Source organism: Magallana gigas, chromosome 2 (assembly GCF_963853765.1).
Source record: "Magallana gigas chromosome 2, xbMagGiga1.1, whole genome shotgun sequence".
Lineage (NCBI taxonomy): Eukaryota > Metazoa > Mollusca > Bivalvia > Ostreida > Ostreidae > Magallana > Magallana gigas.
In genome coordinates this window covers 31294008-31316859 of record NC_088854.1, presented here as the reverse complement: position 1 = coordinate 31316859, position 22852 = coordinate 31294008, and the positions used below count along the sequence as shown (strand labels likewise).

Below are 22852 nucleotides of genomic sequence, written 5' to 3'. Positions count from 1 at the left end.
TCACTTTCGGTTTGCCAGAGTAACTGCATAGGAGAGTTGATTAAAATCAACTCCCAATAATATACATGTATAAATCTGTTGTTCGCCTATGTCGCATGTAAAAGATTTCACTCGGTTCGTAAATCGTCTTTTCATTTGCCGTTTCGAATCCGACCGCTGACAATGGAGGCGAAAATAACACAAGGCGAAAAAGTCTCTGCTAACAGTAAACTGAACATTACCAACATTTGAAGCTACCACCTAATAAGTAAACATCATTATTCTAAAGCAATGACGAACACTTTCGTTAATTGTTTAATAAATAAATACAAAAGTTTCCCGTATTTTGTAACACAATTTTTTTTTTATTGCAAAATGAAGTCTCCTATGTTTACATTTATTCTTTCCTACTCACTGTCTGCGCATCATCTTAATTCCCAATTTAGACCTTTATAGCAAGGAGATAGAACAGACTGGGTAAACTTTTCAAATTTCTAATGACCGTGTTTTTCATCCCTCATATGGGGTAGGAATGAAGAATGTCGTTTAAAACAATGAATTGTCATATGTAGTATTGTAGGGCACAATATTCTGTTTCTCTGCGTATGTATTTTTTTTCACCTTCATGGTCATTAGAGATGGCTGGGTAAAAATTGTAGACTTAACTGCAGTATTTGCATAACTTGAATGTGGTCAAACTTGAGTACCTCTTCAAACTTTTAAAACTGAGAAATATTGCAAATATGCAACCTCCTACAAAATTTTGCCCATAGGAAATCTAGACATATATAGGGGCTAAATGAGTCAAAAACTAAATCAAAAGTCAAAGACTTATTAATGAAAAGTGATTTAAATTTATTCATTTAAAAGCTGAACAGACACAAATCAATCCATTTCCATATCAGGTTATTACTGGTTTGTCACAGCTAGATTGTTGAGGGAGGGGGATTCTGAGAGAAAAAAAAATCATAAAAATGGCGATATCACAAGCTAAATCACAACATGAGAATATAAACAGTCCAATGAAACAAATATATGAGCTTTTTCCTGAAGACCCATTGAAAGAGAGAGTAACCTAGTTTACAAAAAAAGGTAAATTATGACAAATAGCCTTGTTTGATCATTTTAAAGGTAATGCTGTTGGGAATTTTTTTACTTTTCTTCTGAAATTTTGTTTTACACTGGTTATAAACGCGTTACAGTAGTTCAACAGATATCAACTGGAATGATCTTACTGAAACTGCAGCCTTTATGTAAATGTACATTTCTGTTTTAAACAGTCACAGTAATATCGATACATATGTACATCTGTACATGTACCAAAAACATCATTGGAATACACGTCCTCTCACGTTAATAGTATGGCACAAAATCATATTAAGATTTCAATTGGTCGTTAAAATCATTTCACAAATCTGATCCCAGCAAAAACCTCATCAAATGATGTTCAAGAAATGTTTGCAGCATAAATGGAATACATGTTTTCATAAAAATAAAGAAAAGAAAAGGAAAAAGTACAAATAGTTCAGCAATTTAAACATTCATGTTCATCCCATTTCCAATCATTCTTAAGATAGCAAAATACAAATTTACTGAATCTAATGTTTCAAACACATTGAAAAAAATATATATACTTAGTACCCATAAAATATATAAATATGCTGTTCAATTATAATTATGATATAAAATTGATGTACAGTTATAATGATATGATGTTCAAGTGCAGCATCATAATGTATAGGATCACAGATATTCTACATCTTCTTCCTATATTTTAATTTTTTATATCATACATATGATCATACAGTTAGTAATATGCACACCTTCAAAAGTGATTTTACATTGCAGTGTAACAATGGTTGTTAAAGCTACCCTGTAAAAGAATTTAACAAAAACTAATTTCTATTCTATACATTCTAACTAAAGCTACTTTTACATTAAGTCATATTCTTTCTCTCTCTCCTCGAGACTCTCTTTCTCTCTCTCTGCTGCATTAGGTTTCAAATTTTGATTTCCCTTCTATATATCACATATACTATACCCTCAGGCACCTCGCTTTATTAATTTTTCAACAGCTCACACAGTACCTAATAAAACACCTTTGATTAATATTAGATAAATGATATATCATTTTTAATAAACAAAAAAAAAACCCAACAAGTCAGGTGCCTGTGAATTTACCCTATTTTAGAATTTTTTCAAACCTGAACCAACATCCTTAGAGTTTTCTATTCTTCATATTCTTGAAGTTTTGATTTTGTACCATGCAAAAGGAAAAGCATGTAAGTATGTACACTGTACTTATAAAGATTTGGGTTTTTTTTCTCAAAATTGAACACGATCAATTTTTGACTTCGTGTAAATAAATTTGAACAATGGAATCTTTGTGACAAGTGTCGTGTATACATAAATTTACTGGTGTAATTTTGTCATAAAATGTCAAAAAAATATGCCAAAGATTCATAAAAAACTTAACTGAAGTCGTCATATATACCACATATAAAAAATATGTTGGGATTGGGGGGGGGGGGGGGGAATCATATCACAAGTATAGTATATACATGTATGAATATATAGGTACATATTTTCTATCAAATAAATATATTTTGGTAAAAGAATAAAATAATACATCTAGCACTTGACATCTGGACAATGTTACTTATGTTACTTTGGATTAGAATTCTTGAAGAGTCAACGCCCGCAGGTTTTAAAGCAAGCTCGTTCTAAAATACTAGTATATGAACTGTTTAAAAAATGTAAGCCAAACATTACAATGTCAAAAAAAATTATAATTTCAAAACTTATGGAATAAGTTTTTCTTGATTTTTAGAGTTACAGTCAGTTCATTAAAATAGTTTTAATCCCTGTCCCACCGTAGGAAAAAAAAAATGTAAGCCAAACATTACAATGTCAAAAAAAATTACAATTTCAAAACTTTATGGAATAAGTTTTTCTTGATTTTTAGAGTTACAGTCAGTTCATTAAAATAGTTTTAATCCCTGTCCCACCATAGGAAAAGCATTTTTTCTCATTAGTTCTTTTAAAAAAATCAACAATTGTGGGTTATTAACATACAAAAATTTAAAAAGTGCATGCAACACTAGGATATAATATAATTTTTTTTTTTAAATTTGCATGAAAACTGCTAATGTATTTTTAAAAGCCTCTAAATATGAGACATATGATTATCAGTACATTAAAGCTCACACACTCATACTCGCACATAAAAAGGCTACTCGCACATGACTAAGATTTAATTTTGAGGTATATAAATGCCACTTGCAATGTTGTGAGCTGGAATGAAGTGTTCCATGTTCAGCATGTACATGTAAACTCGAACAAGACAAAAAATGTACTATTTCAACACTGGAATTCATGACTTGTTGGTGGGTAGGGTGGTTTTGAGATGTAGAAAAGAAGGAAGGGCCTAGCTTTAATGATCAAGCTGTATATCTGGTGATAATATTTCTAATCCATCACTTTTAAAAGAGACATAGTGCTCTCTAATTTCAGAATTTTTCTGCTTTCTAGCTACATTGGTATATTTTATTTTTCAAATCTTTTATGAAATACCTTGTCTAATTGCTTGATGCCTTTGAAGTAAAACTATCATTTAACAAAAAATGTGTCTTGCTCTATTGATATAAAATGAAACTACAGTACTATAAGAATACCAGGCTATAAGTATTGTGATAAATTTATTTTTGATATAGTTATTTTAGATTGAATATTTGTATGTCAATTAAATATTGAAGGAACAAAGTGTTAGTCTAATCACTTACATGTACCAATATTGTCGACTACATGTGCAAATGAAAAAAATGTGTTGCCTTCTAATACAAAAATATTTACCTAGAATTTGCTTATCTGTGAATAGCTGATGAACAAATACAAACTGGAAAGGAAGAAAAAAAAAGAAGATGGATATAAATGACTTCATAAAAATATCAAATCTGGAATTCCCCCAAAAATATCATATGTATATCATGTAAATATTTGCACTTCCTTTTTAGAGCAGTGAAGATGTTAAATATAAATAACATGTGGATTTGACTCTCTTCCACCTTATTCTATTTAATGGCCAGTTTAACATAAGACTAACACAAACTTCGACTTGATTTCAGCAAATATTTGAAGGTAAAAAAACCCAAGGGCTTTAGCATAATTTCATGATCAGCAATTTGGGAAACATGAACAAAAAATTCACAAACAAATGAGGATTATTTAAGAAGAATCCTAAATTATCACCAACACACTAACAATACCACTGATGTTGCACAACAACCAAGAGTGGATTTTCAGCACCGAAAACATATTACAAACACAAACTAGCGAGAGAATACACTAGGTCAGCATCTGCCTAAAATTCTCTCCCAACAAAGGTGACTTTCTTTCATCAATGTATGTTTGTATAGTGTAGATACATTGTGAAATAGTACCATTTGATAAAATCTGGCAAGAACTTAATATGTATTCATACTGCAACGTATCTGAAGTTTCCTTCATCCTAGCTTAGTCATTTATATTGAAAGATTTTTTTAGAAAAGGAATATTGATAAATGTATCTATCGGGGTATATTAAACATGCCTATATTTTCAAATTACAAATGTTTTCAAAAGTGTGCTACTCTTTGTTTTCAAAAGTGTGTTACATTTGTGTCAATACAAAAATATAAGAGTAATGATAGAATGACTAAAAATTGAAACCCTAATGTTGTACTGTGGCATGAAATTTTAAATGTGGTATTTTCAACAAAAATGTCAGCAGAAAAAGGTTGTATCTTCAGCTCTATGTATGACTTTGAATTCCAATTTTCTTGTGTTTCAGCTAGAGCCCAATATATCCTCGAACCTTTGAAAAGAAAAAAAACAAATCCAAGTTATTTAGAACTGACAGAAGAATTTTATAGTACATGTAGTAAGTATTTACACAGAATATAGCAAGGAGATAAGGTAAATTTTTAGTGCAATGTAAATTCAAATTCATGTTTGAGAGGAATTGTAGCTCTATGGCTTGTCTCCTCAAATTTTTAGGTCCTGGAGCAACAGACCTGAAACTATGAAATATTTGACCTAATTTTCATCAGTCTTCTTTTCTTAAATGAATATAAAAAAAATTCTTCTTCATATTTTACGTAAACTCCTTCCTCTTCCCATAATATTTTAAAGTGAACTACAATTTCTCATTTTTTACTGGAATATACAGTATAATAATGCTCCATCGAATGCTACATGGAAGTAAATTATATCTGAACTACTTATCTAACACTATAAAATGGAAAGGAACTAAAAATGGAAATGTTTTTAAGATCTTATACTAATCTAAAAGCCAGCTGTTGAACTGAGAAAATTTCAGTTGATGCAGCTTAGATAATTCACCATAAAGAAAATATCAGTAGCAACTTCATTGGTTGTACTTACATGTTTAAGGTGAATTTCTGAAATCACATTGATAAATATTATCACAGCAAAACCAAGGTACTGCACAAAGTTCAGAAATTCCTACAAAAATCAAATCAAATACATGTACCATAGTTTATATACCTCACACATGTTACATCTCTCTCTCTCTCTTTCTCTTTCTCTTTCTCTTCTCTCAGCGTTGAATAAAAACATTTTTTTTATACTTGACATTGTTTACGTGTAATTGGACATTGAACTTTCACCTAAACACTTCTTTATTAGAAGTACCGTTTCATGTACTTGGTACTTCACGGTCTGTATTAAGTAACAGTAGTACATATACTATTCATGGACACAACTTGGATCAAAGATTCATTTAAATCTTATATCACTTAGATCAAAGATTCATGTAAATCTTATATCATATCCAAGTACAAATATTCAATTATATATGTATCTAGCTTGCAAACAAAAATTCATATACAGAAGATATAATTTATACTTAAACTCTTCTGATCTGAAATACAGCAGACGATAGATAATCTAAGTTGTCTGAGCCTTATGATATGTGTATACATGCAAGGTCATGGTATTATTAATGACATATCAAGAGACACCTGCAGTCTGCATGTGTTTTTGCTGTAAGTAACACTGCAGATTATGAAGAAAATGTGTAAACTATTATGTAGATAATTGATAAAACCACGCATTGCAAGTTGTCTTACCCAGACTTTGTCCATGAATATTACAAGACAATAGACCTGCAGCAGGGCCTGGCCGTCGATATACCGCCAGACGTACAGGATGATCCACGTACTCAGCGAGTGAAGTGAGGACGTCTGGCGTACCTTTATAATGGAACAAGGCAACGATCAAGAGAGACTCGAACAATGAATCGCAGATTGTTAAACCAGAATACATGTTGTTCAATCAAGTTATAACTTAGCTATGGTGTCATTGTGCATGAATAAAATATAACTTTATGATGAAAATTTAATTCAAAGGGCTTGTTTATTTCAAGGACACATATCATCCATTAAGTTAAACAGTATCTTCCCCTATATACATGTAGATAGTTAAGAATAGATTGAATAAATAACAATACTGAACATCACAGTGCCTGAATTATAATCAAATCATTCACAAAGTACAAAAACCACCCAACTAAATACATATGTAATAATACTTACTGTCTTTTGTGCATCCAACTTTTTTGCATATATTTCACCATACTGCTCTACCCGCTTGTCCCATGTTCCAGAAGCCACAAATACCTGCATTCCGAAACATAAGCACTTCCAGAAGAGCATTTTCTTGCTGGGTTTCCCGTTTGTTTTTTCACCACTGCTGTAACCATTTTCTGATTTGGTAAGCGGTAAAGTGGCGGTACCTTCCTCCTTATATTTATTGAAAAAGGATGCTGGTAGTTTAAACAAATAAAATAAAACTCCGAATGAAAAGATCACAGCGCCAGTGATATCACTACCAGCATCTATGAAAAATCCCCAGCTATCATGATGAGACTTGTACTCATGCTGCTGGTTTTTATGACTTCGGAAAACAACCCCATCCAAACTGTCGAGCCATGTTCTGAACTGGTACAGAAGAACACCAAGTCTACGCGTTTTCAAATTATCCGATGAGACAAACTTGGCTGCTATCAAAGACATGGATAGATGGGTGAAGCTTATCATGTTTGGTGAAATGAAGTAGAAAATCTTGCTGAATTTGGTGATTTCATCGAAGAATTCGGATGTGGGGTTGATAATATAATGCTGTATTGGATCGCTCATCAGCAACTTTGTTGAGAGAGGATGGAAGGGAGAGTAGGACCCTTCGTGCTTCTGATCGATCAGTGTGGTGTTTTCCAGGGAGCAGTACAGAATAATGTCCATGATGAAGATGTATAAAAGCAGCAGCAATCCCGATATGAAGTAACATCCTCTCTCCGAATGCATAGACTGCAGCATGTAGGAAAACATTTTGAACCCCCTTCCAAGCAGCTTGAAATCACTCGCCAAAAAATAAACAGGTCTATGAAAATATTACCATTTCACAGTTTCACTCTATCCCTTTCACAGTCTCATTACATAAGCCATTAGGAGTGATTTTTCCTCTGTGTACTAGATGCTCCTACAAAATCCCAACAACATGATAAATCAATAAATGTCACTGCAACATGTTAAAATATAGATAATGAAATGGGGAAAACCATACCATTACTTATCAGTTATGGTACAAAAGCGAAATGAATATTTCACTTATAACAAATTTATGTTTAACTTTAAATATGCATGATGCGTATTCAGTGCATACCTTTAGGCCAACATATTTGTGTATAATATACTCAGTGAACAGACATTTCAAAATCTGTTACACTCACTGTGAAAATAGTCAGCAAACTTTGGTCATAATGATATGTGTCATCATTTCATCTCTCACTCTCTGTATCTATAACTTACTTGCACCACTCTTAATTCTGACTTTTCAACAATCCAAGGATTTATCTCTTACATGGCTAACAATGACCTTAACAGCACTTGACTGATAAACAAGTTAAAACTTATTTATCATGCACTTAAAACTCTCATATGCATGAATAATAGATAACCAAATTCAGGATAAAAAAAACCCAGCTGCTTAATTATAGCATATTGTAAACAAGATTAAAATCTTAAACCTGGAGTTCCACAAACATTCCTAAACTAAATATTGACCGTATAAGCTCATATGAATCTCATTCTGAAATGCATTTAAAGTGTGGGCATTTAATCAACAAAGAAGTCGGCCCACTGAAAATCTCAGACCATTGTTAGTTTTGTTACCAAGAAATAGAACTGCGTAGAACATCTATCTAAACAAAACTTAACAGAACGTCTACCAAAGCTTAATGCATCTTCTTTTCCTTGATATGATTTTAGAATTCATTCTGAAACCCTGCATGCTGTGAAATTAAATACATAATTGATACAAAATAACCAACAAACAAGTACATGTTAATTAAACCTTTAAAAAGTGCTTGTTCAACTAGAGTTTATTTTGGAAGTGCAAGCAATTTCTTTTTTTCTTAATATTAATATTTACTGTATCAATAATACACATGAGTGCATGGGTATTACATGAAGTTTATAAATACATAACTTATCCCTGACATTGGCATTCCAATAGCAAGTTTGTGCAGTCATGTAGATTGAATTGATTGAGCAGACAAACTAATCTTACAAGTTCTACAACTTCATGAATAATTTATGAAGACAATAAACCCACGTTCGCCATTTACTTCATAATGAATAACATCAATTTAAGACCTATTCAGTTCTTGAAATTAGGAATTGTTTATTTTTTCTCACTTCCGACTGCAAGAAAATGAAAGTGGGGTGCAGCGATATATTTTATTAACCCCTTGTTAAGTTTAAACCACACTGTACTATGCAATTCCTGTATGCATGAAACATGTCACCAAAATATTCAAATAACACTTCTGAAGAAAAGCTTACTGCCAGAGAGCAGAACAGACAGTCACTTAAGAATATCCTCAGTTGTTTTTTTTTCATTATGTCTGCTTGAAAAATTACTTTACTCCAATTGCTTAGAGTCATTTTCTGGTATCTTTTTAAAAAAAACAAAACAAAACAAAAAAACATCAGATTACAACATGTACAAGGAAATTTCTAAATATGATTAATCTAAATCATTTATCATAGGACATGCAAATAAAGTTATAAACCTTGATGTCAGTATGTTTATGGTTCAGTAATTTGCATAAAATTCACCATGTATCCGTTTGTGACTTGTTGAGATATACATGGGTCTCATGCTTGCCAGAAAATAATGTTTAAAAAAAAGAAAGGAAAAAAGTAAATACACTGTATCTATAATAATTTCCCTAAACCTAATGATATTGTGGCCAAATGTTTAATATTTAAAACAAAGTTACAAGAATCTCGGGTATTTTGTTATTTCAAAAAGAACGTGTAAAAGAAAACATTGAAGAGAGTTTTTGAGCCACATCTTAAAGGGATAGGATAATGATTTTGGTCAAGTTTTATTTTTCTGTTTTTATTGTTTACAATGCTTTGGTAATGCATTCATAATGATTGGGCAAAATTTGAGTGTTAGTCGTATGGACAGAAGAAAGGGTAAAAAAGATGTAAATGCAAAACAAACAACTAATTTTTCGAGAGCTTTTCACATTTATTTTAGGTCTAAATCTGGAATTTTCTTGTCAACATTTAAAATGTAAACAAAAACAAGAGCTAAGTTTTGATTAATAACAAAGAACTGTGAGCTCTGTATTTCACTTGTAACTTGACGACTGACACTCAAATGTTGGTTGACTATTAGAAATGGTTTACTGAAGCATTGTACACTTCTAAAACTGAAAAATAAATTTTGATCAAAATCTTGATCTTGATTATGGCTCATTAACAAAGTGATTAAGTCATCATTAAGTGAATAAGGAATGAACAGTATTCAACATAATTATATAATCTTAATATGAGTTAAAATCTAATAATTAAATAGAAATATGCCAAAAAAATAACTTATGGAACAACAATACATTTTCAAAATAGAGAGCAGTATTTTATTGCAAAAAAAAAAATCAAATGATTAGCAGTCACAGGTGTAATATCCCTCTCACCTTACACTGATGGGAATACCAATTTGTTTACCCCGGGTTGTCATCGAGATATTGTATCTAGCCTATAAACACACTCTCACACCACGTACATATCTAGGGTACCACATCACATATCTCGAGTTAAAAACTTAACGATTTCTACACCCAAAAGTAAGAAGAATATTACGACCATAACAAATAAAAGATCCTGCTACAAATTTGAAAACTAGTACTATGTGACTTCACTTACGCACACTTTCGTTAATCACATAACGTTACGCGTTACGCGTGTAAACTGTCAGCTGAGCTGATACAGTCGATCCAGGTATCAAACATCGCCGTTTTTTAAAGCCAACTTGAAAACTTTAAACAAACACTTTATATTAAAGAAAAACATAGGAATATACGTACATACCCGTAAATACTACATTCACATGAAAATAAATAATATGTTAGGCTAGTTCACCTCAGAAAGGAGTTGCGACAATCTTTTTTCTCCAATGCGCATGCGTGAAGATAACAGCAAGCCGTACCGTATACGAGTCGATGACATCAGGGACGTATATATATATATACAGGATAAACTAGTAATATATATATACGTCCCTGATGACATCGAATAAATTTGCAAAGGATCAAATGGGTATTTTTTTACGCTAACACGGAAAGCTGTTGGCCAGCAAGAAAATATAATAAGTATTATTCTTCTAATAAATATGAAAGTGTACCTCTGTGCATTTTGCCATTTTTGAAGTGTTTCAAAACAAAATATATAACTTTATAAAATCGACCAGTACAAGTAGCCACTGATTATTGTAAACCAGAAGCTGATGAGTGATGTCAACAATATACGTGTTCGAAAAGAATTAACAAGTGAATAATCAGTAACGCACAGAACCTAAAGGTTCTCCTGAAGGTATCTCAGCGAAATTAAGAAACCAGCACTCGATTGGAATGAAGTGAAATAGGTATAATACCGTATCGACAAATATTATCGCCTTGCAGAATGCGTGCCACCTAAATCGTCACGTGATGGAAGTTGTGTATTCGCAGAGTTATGCCTTTAACTTCAATTTCACTGTTTGTTTCCTTATTTTTTTTCAATTCAATTTTTTACACGGTTCCATAAAAGTCTGTGTGTGTATGTGGGGTGGGGGGGTGGGGGGGGGGCTCCATCTTAATTCAATTTTTTGTATGTAAATTTTAGAAAAATCTTCGCGGGGCAAAAACGCACCGTTTATCAATTGGTCGAAATCTACAGCGACCGAAGAAAAATCACGGACTGCACGAAATAATCACGATGATGCCAGACTCAAAGTCCTTAATTTAGGAGATGATTTGGTTGTTTCTTTTAGCCAACGTACTGATATACATTAACAGTAATTTAGTTCATTTTTCTAACTTTTTACAATCAATTTTATTATTTTTGTTATGAAAAAGATTTATACATGTATAAACAATGAAACCTCTTTTTGATGATTCATCCGGATTAAAAAATAGCGATCATTGCATAAAAAAAAATTCATATTAAACCCACGTTGTGTTTTTTCTGCAAATTTCGCCACTTTCATATCCCGCATGAATGACCAAAGAAAGCATTTTTATTGTTTAAATTTATTGACACCTACATTTTATATATATATATATATTTTTTTTTAGATTTGATCGATATTCCTTCGTGTTTGCCTTAAAAAATAGCTTTAAAAAATATAATTAAGTAAGAAAACTTTTCAAATATTTTACCTTTGAAACTTGAATATTTTTTATATCTTTATTCAGAGTTATTCTCCATAAAGAGATTAATACATTCTTTAAAAAATAGCTAGAACTATATGTATCGAACCCTTTTAAGATTACATGCACATTTAGATCAGCTTTAATATTGCTCTGATATTCCATAATAAAAAGAATTGAAACCTTTCCGCACAGTGGAGCATATAGAACTTGTAAATATTCTAGAAGAAAGAAATATAATATTGCTTTTTAAAATATTTTTAACATTTGATAAAAAAAACAAACTACCAAACACGCATTAAAAATGGTTTTATATAAAACGACTAATTAACTGATAAATTTTATTTAAATGATTTTTATACCGAACGTGTATACAGTAATATACATAATTAATGGAAAAAGTTTATATCATCGAATATCCTGAATCATGCGTGTTGCTGCTCTCTCTCTCTCTCTCTGTCTGTCTGTATCTATCATTAAGCCCGTTATGTATCACGATAGAATGTTAATTAACTTTTCTTTCTTAATTTCTTTCCTGAAATACTGAACCTGAGGGGAAGGGATATACACTACCCTTGCTACCGGTATGTGTGCATTTTGCTTTTTAACAACTTAGCTTTCATTGGCGATAATATAGCTCCTGTTCATTCTTGAATATTTCAAGTTTAAACATAGTTCTAATTAAATGAAATTAAAACGAATATCAAAATATCTATAACAAATTTTATGCGTCCAGAGTGTTACCTAGTTTTTTTGTGTTTTTAAATGGGTTCTATTCTCTGATCTCCTTTCTTTCTCTCTCTCTCTCTCTCTCTCACATGCACGAAGGGTTAATGACCTCTAAATACATCCTCTTCCGCTATGAATTTGCCTTACTTTTCATTACATCAATGACTGCCAAAAGGAATAATTGAATATTCTATTGATTACATATACACATGTACGATAAATAATTATACATCATTGAGATGGTAATACATGTAATCTCTAATGGCACGCCTCATACTAGTATAAGGGACAAAGGGGAGAGAATCTTGGGTAGAACCAGGGTTTCTCACAAAGTTCTAAACCTGTTATGATCTTCACCTGGAAACACTTGTGCCCACTCCCTATCCTAAGGCAGTATGTGAAGTAAGAGTTAAGATTGACAAAGGGAAAAATACTGTGGAAACATTAGAATTTGTGGTGGCTCAATTTTTTGTGACATTCATGGGTATAGCCCTTCCCCAAGAATTTACATCCTCCACCAAAACAAACTTTGAAGGAGTTAGTTTTCCCATTTACTGAAGCTGAAAACTGACACATCTATGAAATTACAGCCCCACAAATAAGCAAACAACCCAAAATCCACAAAAATTGGCCCCCACCAATTTAAATGATTCCACAGTGTATATTGATCTGGACAATTTAATTTACACGTCTGCAATTACCAAAACCTTTGTCCTTGAAAGTTTGTTCAGGGTCACTGAACATTACATTCATTTATTTCATTTAAAATCATTCATGGAATCAATATGTATAACTGTAATCTTGTTTTTCTAATTTTAATCCTTCAATCATTAATGAACATTTTTCAAAAACTGTCTTGATCTAGTACCAATAAACATACACAGTAAAATACACTCATTCAGTTTTCATAACATTCAAGTAAAGTGAAAATTGTTCCGAGGTGAGTTAATGTACATAAGAGTGATGAAGTAAATATCAAGTTTTCTGGACAATTTCCGGTTGAGGTGGAACCTGTGCGTTTTGCTCCTCTGCTATAGCCTTCATTCTAGCCTGCTGCTGTTCAAAAAATGATGACATCAGTCTTTGGTTAAAATTCATGTATCTCCCTACACAGGTGTCAATGCAGGATGACTACAAAGTAAGAATTACACATTTAATACCTTTCTCAATAAATGGACATATGATAAGTTATGCTGGCTATATAATGCAATATAAATAGCTTAGCTGTTACAATATGTTTTTTTATCATACAATAGAAAATTTGATTTTCTCAAATTAAATGTAAGTTATATGAAAAATCTGCATCTGGAGAAGGATTATTTTGTCCAATGGTATAGAAAATAAAGTACCGGTATCTTAAATTTCATCTCCTAGTCCTAAAAGTAGATATCTGTTTTGTCTATATTCAAAACTCCACTTAGTACATTAAACCTTATCAAGAAATGCAAACCTGTATTGTAATGTTATAAATGTATATATAAACATGATAAATTACAGGCAAATGGTGTCTGCTTTTGCATATTGGATAATTATTATGAGGATCCCCATGGAATTGTGCACAAATTAAGCAATCTATTTAATCTTTCAACGTGAATAAAATATATTTGTATGAATTATTACAGTTCAACAAATTAGAATAACAAGCTAAAACTCTTTGTTCATAATGATATTGCATTTAATACCATTTATTCCATCACTGCAAGATCATGAACCCTTTTACTCAAAAAATGGAAACAGATTTCTGAATTGACATCTTACTAATTATAATGTACTGTAACTTGACTGACTACCAATCAAAATAGACAGTATTTATACAGTATTGCTTACTGAATACCCACTTTTATTCGCCCGTTAGAAATTATCGCAAAGTAAGTGAGAGCCTTGTCATAAGGTACCGGTATTAACCAAACCTCATATGACATCTTACCTCTTCATCAGTGAGTTTATTCTGTCTGAACTTGGTAATGCATGTGCTGAAACACCTTTCTGTCATAATATTGTGAGATAACAACACATCCCTCAGCTGTACAAAGAAAAAATATATATAAATCAAGTGGGGAAGTTAAATCATTTAAACCTTTTCAATAAAAGTTGCAAGTTTAGTTTTACTAGAATAGTAAATAATGGCCCATCTAACTAAGTTTAAAACAAGTCTTATAAGAAAAATTCCTTCAAATCTTCAGTGAATGTTATATACTGGTACACATACAGCTTATGTTAAATTCTGGATTTATTATAATGAGAAAAAAAACCCCAAAAACAAAACGAAGAATTTAATGAATTTATTACTTAATCAAATAAAGTACAGGGTCATTTAAGAATGTTCCAAACCAATGGTTTATTCAAATAAAGATTTATAAATATGGATGGAATAAATACAGTAATATCATAAGATCCTCTTAATATTCAGATAGATATATATATATAAGCTCAGTACTGCCCACCCCTAATAGCACTAGCTAGTAGAAAGTGAGTTTATCCTTTAGCTCAGTTGGTACAGCATTGATTTTTAAACTGAAGGGTCCTGGGTTCCAGTTTTGAACTTTGCGGTCATTCCCCCTCTTCTAATTTACAAAAATATTAACCTCAAAGACCTTAATATACTTTCATGACTGTCACAGCAACCATGGGTACTGTGAATTATTAAAACTTGATTGAATCTATTGGTTGAGTGTCCAGCTGTCATGTAATGTGTACTTGACTCCTCTGACACCTGCATGCTGCCTCTGCAGCAGGTATAAACAATTAATTTTATCAGGGACGTATATACTAAGTAGTGTTAGTATATACGTCCCTGATTTTATGAAAATGCAAATTATGATCCCATAAATTGTCCATGTGACCACATATCAAAATTAAACTACAATACATATTTGATTCGAATTAGATATTTCAAATATTAATTGAGTATCTCATAACCTTAAATAAAAGCTGCCCATTGGAAGTTTAGTTTGTAGGTACATCATACATGTACATTTTTTTTTTTTATTAAAAATCAAAATTGACATTTTCATGTTTTACTTACCATAGTAACCTCTCTCTCAGTTCCCTGCATATTTGCATTGGAGATATAATTTAAGCGACCAAGGCACTGAAGAACATACACTGATGTGTATACTAGAACTTTACTGCAGCCAACAGTTTGTGCAGAGGCAATTCAGTCCATCAACATGGTGTTTTATAAATTTTTGATACTCCGATTCCGAGGTAAAATCCCATGTTTTATAAAACGTGTAGCGAACGATAATTTTGGATAAATTAAAACTGTTCCGACATTGCGTTTATTACAGAAATGGATAAATTTGATATAATCATGTTTGTTTATAAAATGATTTTTTTTAAGGTTAAGGACAACTCGGGAAGTTGATCATTTTTGCTTTGCATGTTAGGTATGTAATACGTCATCATCGACAAGGTGTCAGGACACACAGACAGACAGCAGATGATACACACATACATTGTTATATACTTCAATTTTTGGTAGTTTTTAAAGGCGTTCACTAGGTAAGCAATAGTTATGGGTGTGTCCTATGTAGGAATTTTAAAATATGTGTTATGCAATGTTTCTTGCTTTCGCTTCAGCATGTCTCGAAAGTTGTATAGTTATAAGCTTCTGATTCCATGGTAATGATATAACCAGAGTCTTGCACAAGCCACCGGTAGGTGTTTAGACTACCAATTGGTGGTCACACTCCTCTGGTACCCATATTACACAAGCAACTATTATCTTAGTAAAAACTTACTAAATTGTCCTATCTTGCACAAATAATGTATCTTGTGATGTTGATATTTTAATGTACATGATCATGCATGATGGGCTTGGATGCTGAATCTGAGCCATATGAATGGGATGCTGGAGTAGGCAAAAGACTCGCATATCTAGATACCTATGGACCCTAACCAATTCAAAAGTGTATGGTTGGTGTAATTACATATATGAGAAACGGGTAGCTTAATTTAGACTCGTGCAATTTTCTGAATGTCAGGGTTACCCTAAGGTTTTGGAGCAGACAGTACAGCTAGTGCTTAGTTGGATATAGTCATGGAGCTGACTACATTTTGAAGTAAATACTTACTGGTCTTAAGCAATTTAGACTTAAATTAGTCTCAAATTGTTAATGTAACTTTAAATGTGAAACATATCTGTTCACCATTGGTTCAGATACAGAGTCTTAGTACCTTGATTATCAAGAATGCTAAAAAAAATTAATGTTATTGGTTATATAAATGTATTCGTATTATATTAGATGTGTACAATATTTAGCAGTAATTTCCTCTTAAAGGTTTGGTTGGATTTGATTAAGCAATTTTCTGAATATACCTCTTTGTTATTAACACATACGTTTAAAATCGATGTTGTACCGGTACTTGATCAAGTAGATTTGAAGCTGCATTCTGCTAAAAAAAACTGCTAAATAGAAAACACAGCAAAATGTAATACATTATTAATCTATCATGTGATACCAGTATGTTGGATATTGCACTATAGTACATGTATATGTTTTCTTGTAACAGATCATATTATATGTATAGGGTATTTACTATTATCTTGATATGACATGGTGATGGTGACCTCTTAGATTGGTGATGCTTCATTCAAATGGGCTTTGAATCTTTGTTTACTAGTGTTTGTGTATAAGGAGGCCAACTTTAGTTTTCATTGCACATTCTAGTAAAACACTGGTGTATTTATACTTTATATGAAATATTTTCAATGGCATTTATAAAATTAAAACATTAGACAAAATATAGATAAAAATGTTCAAATTTCTTAAGAAAAAATTTATTTTTAAACGATTTTTCCAATGCACGGTAGGTAAGCGTTGTCATTGTGCTTTTATGACGTTATGATAAAACCAAGACGATAGAATTTAGAAATTTTTAAATATAAGGTAGAAAATATAAATATTACTAATCACATATTACAATTTGAAAAAAAAGCTATCTTAGTATTTTTAAATCTGCTTTGAATTGCGCAAAATGACAATTTCCTATATATATTTCTATAGTAAATGTACCTGTATTTTGAGGTGGCCCCTAAAAAGAACCATATGGTCAATTTTCTTGAAACTTCACAAATGAAGTAGAGTTGGTGTAAATTATGTATGGTAAAAAAATTAAGAATTTTGCTAATGTAGTTTTTCTGCCAAAAAAACCCCAAATCTGTCTCCTTAAGAGGCGTGACAATATTTTTTTATCACTTAATGGATATATGTTCATATTTTGTAAATTACACACAGAAATGATTTCAAACGTTTGATTTATTAATCTGTTGATTTATCATTTTTCATAGAGGATGGCAGATTCAAACACAGCCTATAATGGAGATTCAAAAGCAAATGACATGTTTGAACAGGATTTAAAGGATATCCTGAATGATGGACAAGACTTGACAGATGTTCACAATACTGTGCAGAGTGGGTCCCCGAACAAGATCATGACATCCTCATACCCGGGAGCATCCACTGGTAACTTTGGAGCTCAATCTGGTCTCTCTCGCTCTCATACTATGCCTCCCGGTGTGTGTGCTTTTGAACTCTTTCTTGTTTTGAGATTTTATGAATAACCGTTTTTGATTTTTTTCTTTCACATATTTTTTGGTGCAGATGTACGTTTCATATTTTAATTATTTTTCTGACATAACTAAAGACAAATGTTGGTTACTATGCTATATTTTGGGAAACAGTTTGAATTGAATATTAATTTGAATTAGTTGAATATGTGTTAATCACCTGCGTATAAACATGTAGCATTTATAACAAGTATATGTATTAATTCCTTTTTTTTTTTATCTTGTTCGTTCCTTGCAATTAACTTGTTTTTTATCAATTTTAAATTGTACAGATGAATGTCATTTTACATTTTTATGTCACTCTGATTTTAACTGTTAAGTATTTGCATTTTTTAAGTACTGTACAAAATAATTTAATTTTTTTTTTTAATTTGAACAAAAACTACGTATTTATACAATACTGGTGTCATATACTATTTTGAACCCCGCGATATATTGAACCCGGGTTCAAAATATCGCTGTGAAATATTGAACCTTCATATAAAATATTGAACCCCGGGTTCAAAATATTATGGCCGCGAAATTTTGAAACCCCCTCTAATTTTCATTGCTATTGGAGAGAAGGTTCAAAATATCGCGGCCATAATATTTTGAACCTGGGATTCAATAGCATTAAAAATTACAGGAGGGGTCAATATATCGCGGCGATAATATATTGAACCTGGGGTTCAATATTTTATAAGGGGGTTCAGTATTTCGCTGCGATATATTGAACCCCGGTTCATAAATTAATATCGCAATAATATATTGAACCCAGGTTCAATATTTTGGGGTATCAAAATGTTATATGAGACCAGTATATACATCCCAGGTATTAAATATGTGATCCTAGTATCCTATATGTTAGAAAATTGTTGTTTGCGTTTAAACCAACATCAAATTCTCTTTGTACAGTAAAATACTGTCATAGCAAACACACTTATAATGAATTAACGCTGACAGCTAAGTGATTCTCATTCCTGTAACTTTATTACATGTTGTAAACTTATTGGATATAACAAATTACGCTGATAACAAAGCAAAATCGCCTATCTCTGGCATTTTGTTATAATTAAATGTGTTTTACTGTATTTGTAGAGAGCAAAAAGCTTGCAGATTGGATTTTTAATTCGATTGATTTTATGATTATGTTTTACAGCAAATAGCAACATTTCTCTGGCCTTACAAGGGGTTCCTCAAAACAATGGTGGAGACTTCATACCGAAGACAATGCAAGCTGCGCAGACAAAACTAGAAACCATTAAACACTGGAGTTTCAATACCTTCAAGTGTACCAAACAGCTTATTTCTGAAAAGTTTGGCAAAGGGTCCAAAACTGTGGACCTAGAACTAGAGACTCAAATTGAAACCCTAAAAGATATGCAGAGAAAGTATGCCAACATTTTGCGGTTGGCGCGGACACTAACAAGCCATTTTAGCCAGGTTGTGCAAACACAGAGAGCCTTGGGAGAGGCTTTTGCTGAACAGTCTCAGCGAAATCCAGAGCTACAGGAAGAATTCTCATACAACTGTGAGACACAAAGGAATTTGGTGAAAAATGGGGAAGTCCTATTGGGTAAGGAATCATCATTACTTTTCATTTTGAAAGATTTAACAACAAATCCCTGTTTACTTTAGTACTTTATTTTGGTTTGGTTTTGTTTTTTAACATTGTACTTTGTATTAAGGTTTACTAATAACTACCTTATGTTGTCTTAATACAGGTGCCATGAATTTCTTCACATCAACCATAAATACTCTATGTAACAAGACAATGGAAGACACACTTCTCACAATTAAGAACTATGAGGCAGCCAGGTCAGTTATATACAAAGTATCAGAAGTATTCAATATATGCACCTAACAAAAAAAAATTTCAAAGTGTTGTAAAAAATCATAATCATTCACTTTTCTTCAAAGATATTTTGCCTTTAGGTAGACACTAGTGCATTACATTGTTTGTCAAAATGTGTAATGATCGAGAGGTATTGATGCTAAAAAATGTTTCATCTATTCAGACCAGCAATCCTTGCTGATCTCTTTCTTACAGAATTTCGTATCCACTTTAAATTGATTTGATATGAATTCTAAGGTATAGTGAACAGTACACGATATAACCTTATTGCCCTTTTTTGGTCAAAGATGATTTATAATTGCACTGTATTTGACATCCATGCATGTACTGGCAGATATTCAATGCAAGAAAAAAATTAATGGCATAAGAGTAAATATTTTTATTTGTGTCTAATAGGCTGGAGTATGATGCATATAGGAATGACATTGAAGCACTTCAGTTGGGACCAAGAGAGACCACCCCTGCCCACAAGTTAGAGGAAGCCCAGAAAAAGTTCGAGGATCATAAAACCAAATTTGAAAAGCTGAGGGGTGATGTTTCCATCAAACTGAAGTTCCTAGATGAAAATAGGGTAATTTTTCCATCTGATCCATGTAGTACATGTACTTGACTAAGTAAAGATTTGTTTTTCAATGTGAAAGTATATCTTGAGTAAATTATTTAGTTTGATGTTTTGTTTGATATGGGTATATTATGATCATACATTGTATGGAGTATAAATATATACTTATACAAAATGTATTGTATTATATATACCGGTATTAGTTTTGCACATGTTGACTCTATAGCAAGGTATTTCTATTTGAATTCATGTTATTAATTAATGTGTAAATCAGGCAAATCAATAAAACGATATCTGCATGCTTGGCATTATTTATAGGTGAAAGTGATGCACAAGCAACTACTGCTGTTCCATAATGCAACATCAGCCTATTTCACCGGGAATGCCACAGCATTGGATGCCACTCTGAAGCAGTTCAACATCAAACTCAAATCTGCCAACTCTTCTGCCCCTTCTTGGTTGGAGCATTGAAGTGGAGGAAAAACCATCATCTAGTCATACAAAATCTTGTGAAATTCAACTGTGTGTGAGAATTGAAACTATGACCAAGACTGAGGAATAAGAGTTGTTAGCTTGTTTCATCTTTAGTCCTTTGCATGTTATCAAACATAATATATTTATAGTCCCTCTCTTTTCTTTTCTAAAATGCTTTCTGCATTTGTTTGTTTGGTTTTTTTATGGGTTTTTTATATGGTATATTATTTATTTTAGCATACATAGGTACCTTTGCTGTGACTTTTTTTTTCATGTGTTTGGATGTAAATTTGAAGGTATTATAAAACCATCATAACTTGTATGTCACTAACGTGTACATTCCTGTTTCGGGTGATATTTTATGTTTATAAATTTAGATTTAATGCTTAATACTGAAATGTTAATTGGTATCAACAAAATTGTTTACTTGTTGTACTGTTAATAGGGTGTTTGATCATAGATTTAGAGTTTTAAATTGAGGAGCATTTAGTATTGTAAGATCAGATTTGAAATATTGGTTGAAATGTACCTAGATTTTGGGAAAACTAGCTATGCAAAAAGTACATGTAGCTTATTATGAATTTTCTTACTGCTGTTATTGACACCTTTGTTGTTATATTATGTTTAAGCTTTAATACTAGGTTCTTCCATAAAATAGCTTTCTTGATGTTCCTGTAATTCTCTCTCAAATAAACTGAAACAAGGCTGGCCAGCATGCTTTGATTTTACTGCCAATTTATGTTAATAAGATCTGTGCTTTTGTGCACATTGGTTGTGAATCAGTGTTATATTATAGCTTACATGTATTATCCACGTCTTATTTTACAAATGAGCATATAAATATATAAACTGTGTTGACCAAGTTCCACGTACAGCCTGGCTACAATCAGTATCCACTTATTTAATTATATATATATAGAGTATAATGAAAAAGGAACTGGCGGCTGAATTCAGATAGATCTACAGATGCATGTGTTGAGGTATATATTCTTACCCAGTTATTTATTTGGTATCTGTATAATGATCTCAGATACATGGAGTGACTATCGGCTGTGTATTTTTTTTGTTTTTGTGTTCTTTAATGTACAGAAACTGTACATTATTGTCCCCTTATGTACATATGAGAAGTTGTTCAGCCTATGACTGATGGATGGAGATTGTTGCTGTTTTGTCTGAGTTGTTCATGATTCACTATTAAAGCATTGTCTACAAAGCTAAAAGTCATTGTTGTGGAAGGTACATGTACCATATTCTGTAGATCTGTTGGAATGTCCTCTACTAAATTAATTGAACACACATTGTCCATATATATTTCATTTAACCTTGTGATCTATTTAACATAATATAGGTAGGCTGATCGTAAGTCAAGATCATCAAAGTGATACTCAGGTCAGAAAGTCAAACGTCATCTAATTTATTATGTCTTTACTTTAAAGGTTGGCCATGATCAGAAATGACTTCTTGGTGTGTAATACTAGTATAAATTCTTCACCATTTTTTTGTTCATTTATTACATGTATTCAGTAATTTCTAAAAATGTAGATTTTAATTTATTGCATTTATACATACATGTACATCATAACATGGTTTATTTCATACCATTTGTCAAATGTGAAATATGAGGTAGACAGGTTTCAGAGATTGAATATTATAGATCAAGGGCAATTTTATTGTAGCTAGAAGCAAATGATTTGATCCAGCAGTAAACACATCACAGATGTAGTAAATTTAATCATTGTGAAATCTCAATTTCATAAAATACTGAATTTCATCCTCAGTGCTTCTTATGACTAGACCTGTGTCGAGCGTTTTAAAGTTTTTAATTTGCTCTATATTGGAGAGAGAAAGAAATCAACCAAGCAATATTTTATTAGACTGATTTTTGTAACATTGAATAAAAAGTTTTTCTGTGAAACACGTACAAATAAAGAAGGAAATCCATGT

General features: G+C 31.8%; 3 protein-coding genes across 7 annotated transcripts; 1 reads left to right on the top strand and 2 right to left on the bottom strand.

The window, feature by feature from the left end:
* Positions 1–810: 810 nt before the first annotated feature.
* Positions 811–10602, bottom strand: LOC105341300 (ceramide phosphoethanolamine synthase). 4 transcript variants are annotated; one of them, XM_011447736.4, is made up of 5 exons: positions 10470–10602; positions 6573–7515; positions 6108–6230; positions 5401–5481; positions 811–4831 (listed from the first exon to the last, which is right to left on the bottom strand). In XM_011447736.4, the coding sequence occupies exons 2-5, from the start codon at positions 7362–7364 to the stop codon at positions 4808–4810; spliced, it is 1020 nt and encodes a 339-aa protein (XP_011446038.1). In that variant the 5' UTR covers positions 7365–7515; positions 10470–10602; the 3' UTR covers positions 811–4807. The 4 variants fall into 4 exon arrangements, with proteins under 4 accessions (XP_011446038.1, XP_011446040.1, XP_011446041.1 ...); XM_011447738.4 differs by having other exon boundaries at positions 10419–10545; XM_011447739.4 differs by having other exon boundaries at positions 10415–10501.
* Positions 10603–13267: 2665 nt separating this feature from the next.
* On the bottom strand, positions 13268–15653 carry LOC105324163 (mitochondrial import inner membrane translocase subunit Tim10 B). The gene is made up of 3 exons (XM_011423215.4): positions 15492–15653; positions 14394–14489; positions 13268–13597 (listed from the first exon to the last, which is right to left on the bottom strand). The coding sequence occupies exons 1-3, from the start codon at positions 15519–15521 to the stop codon at positions 13442–13444; spliced, it is 282 nt and encodes a 93-aa protein (XP_011421517.1). The 5' UTR covers positions 15522–15653; the 3' UTR covers positions 13268–13441.
* A 182-nt stretch (positions 15654–15835) lies between these two features.
* On the top strand, positions 15836–21313 carry LOC105331149 (arfaptin-2). 2 transcript variants are annotated; one of them, XM_034446338.2, is made up of 6 exons: positions 15836–15970; positions 17760–17934; positions 19177–19593; positions 19742–19835; positions 20269–20443; positions 20753–21313. In XM_034446338.2, exons 2-6 carry the CDS (start codon positions 17763–17765, stop codon positions 20903–20905), a joined length of 1011 nt encoding a protein of 336 aa, XP_034302229.1. In that variant the 5' UTR covers positions 15836–15970; positions 17760–17762; the 3' UTR covers positions 20906–21313. The 2 variants fall into 2 exon arrangements, with proteins under 2 accessions (XP_034302229.1, XP_034302228.1); XM_034446337.2 differs by having other exon boundaries at positions 17760–17985.
* The last annotated feature ends 1539 nt before the right edge of the window (positions 21314–22852 follow it).

Bases quoted from the DNA above. Each gene is read 5' to 3' on its own strand.
- LOC105324163 (XM_011423215.4), bottom strand. From the start codon at position 15,521: ATGCAGGGAACTGAGAGAGAGGTTACTATG. The intron at 14,490-15,491 runs GTAAGTAAAACA...TTCTTTGTACAG, and splicing joins CTGAGAGAGAGGTTACTATG to CTGAGGGATGTGTTGTTATC. The intron at 13,598-14,393 runs GTAAGATGTCAT...CTTACTTTGTAG, and splicing joins ATAAACTCACTGATGAAGAG to TCATCCTGCATTGACACCTG.
- LOC105341300 (XM_011447736.4), bottom strand. From the start codon at position 7,364: ATGTTTTCCTACATGCTGCAGTCTATGCATTCGGAGAGAGGATGTTAC. The intron at 6,231-6,572 runs GTAAGTATTATT...TCCATTATAAAG, and splicing joins AGTTGGATGCACAAAAGACA to GTACGCCAGACGTCCTCACT. The intron at 4,832-5,400 runs GTAAGTACAACC...TTCTTTTCAAAG, and splicing joins CAGAAATTCACCTTAAACAT to GTTCGAGGATATATTGGGCT.
- LOC105331149 (XM_034446337.2), top strand. From the start codon at position 17,763: ATGGCAGATTCAAACACAGCCTATAATGGAGATTCAAAAGCAAATGAC. The intron at 17,986-19,176 runs GTGTGTGTGCTT...TATGTTTTACAG, and splicing joins CTCTCATACTATGCCTCCCG to CAAATAGCAACATTTCTCTG. The intron at 19,594-19,741 runs GTAAGGAATCAT...GTCTTAATACAG, and splicing joins AAATGGGGAAGTCCTATTGG to GTGCCATGAATTTCTTCACA.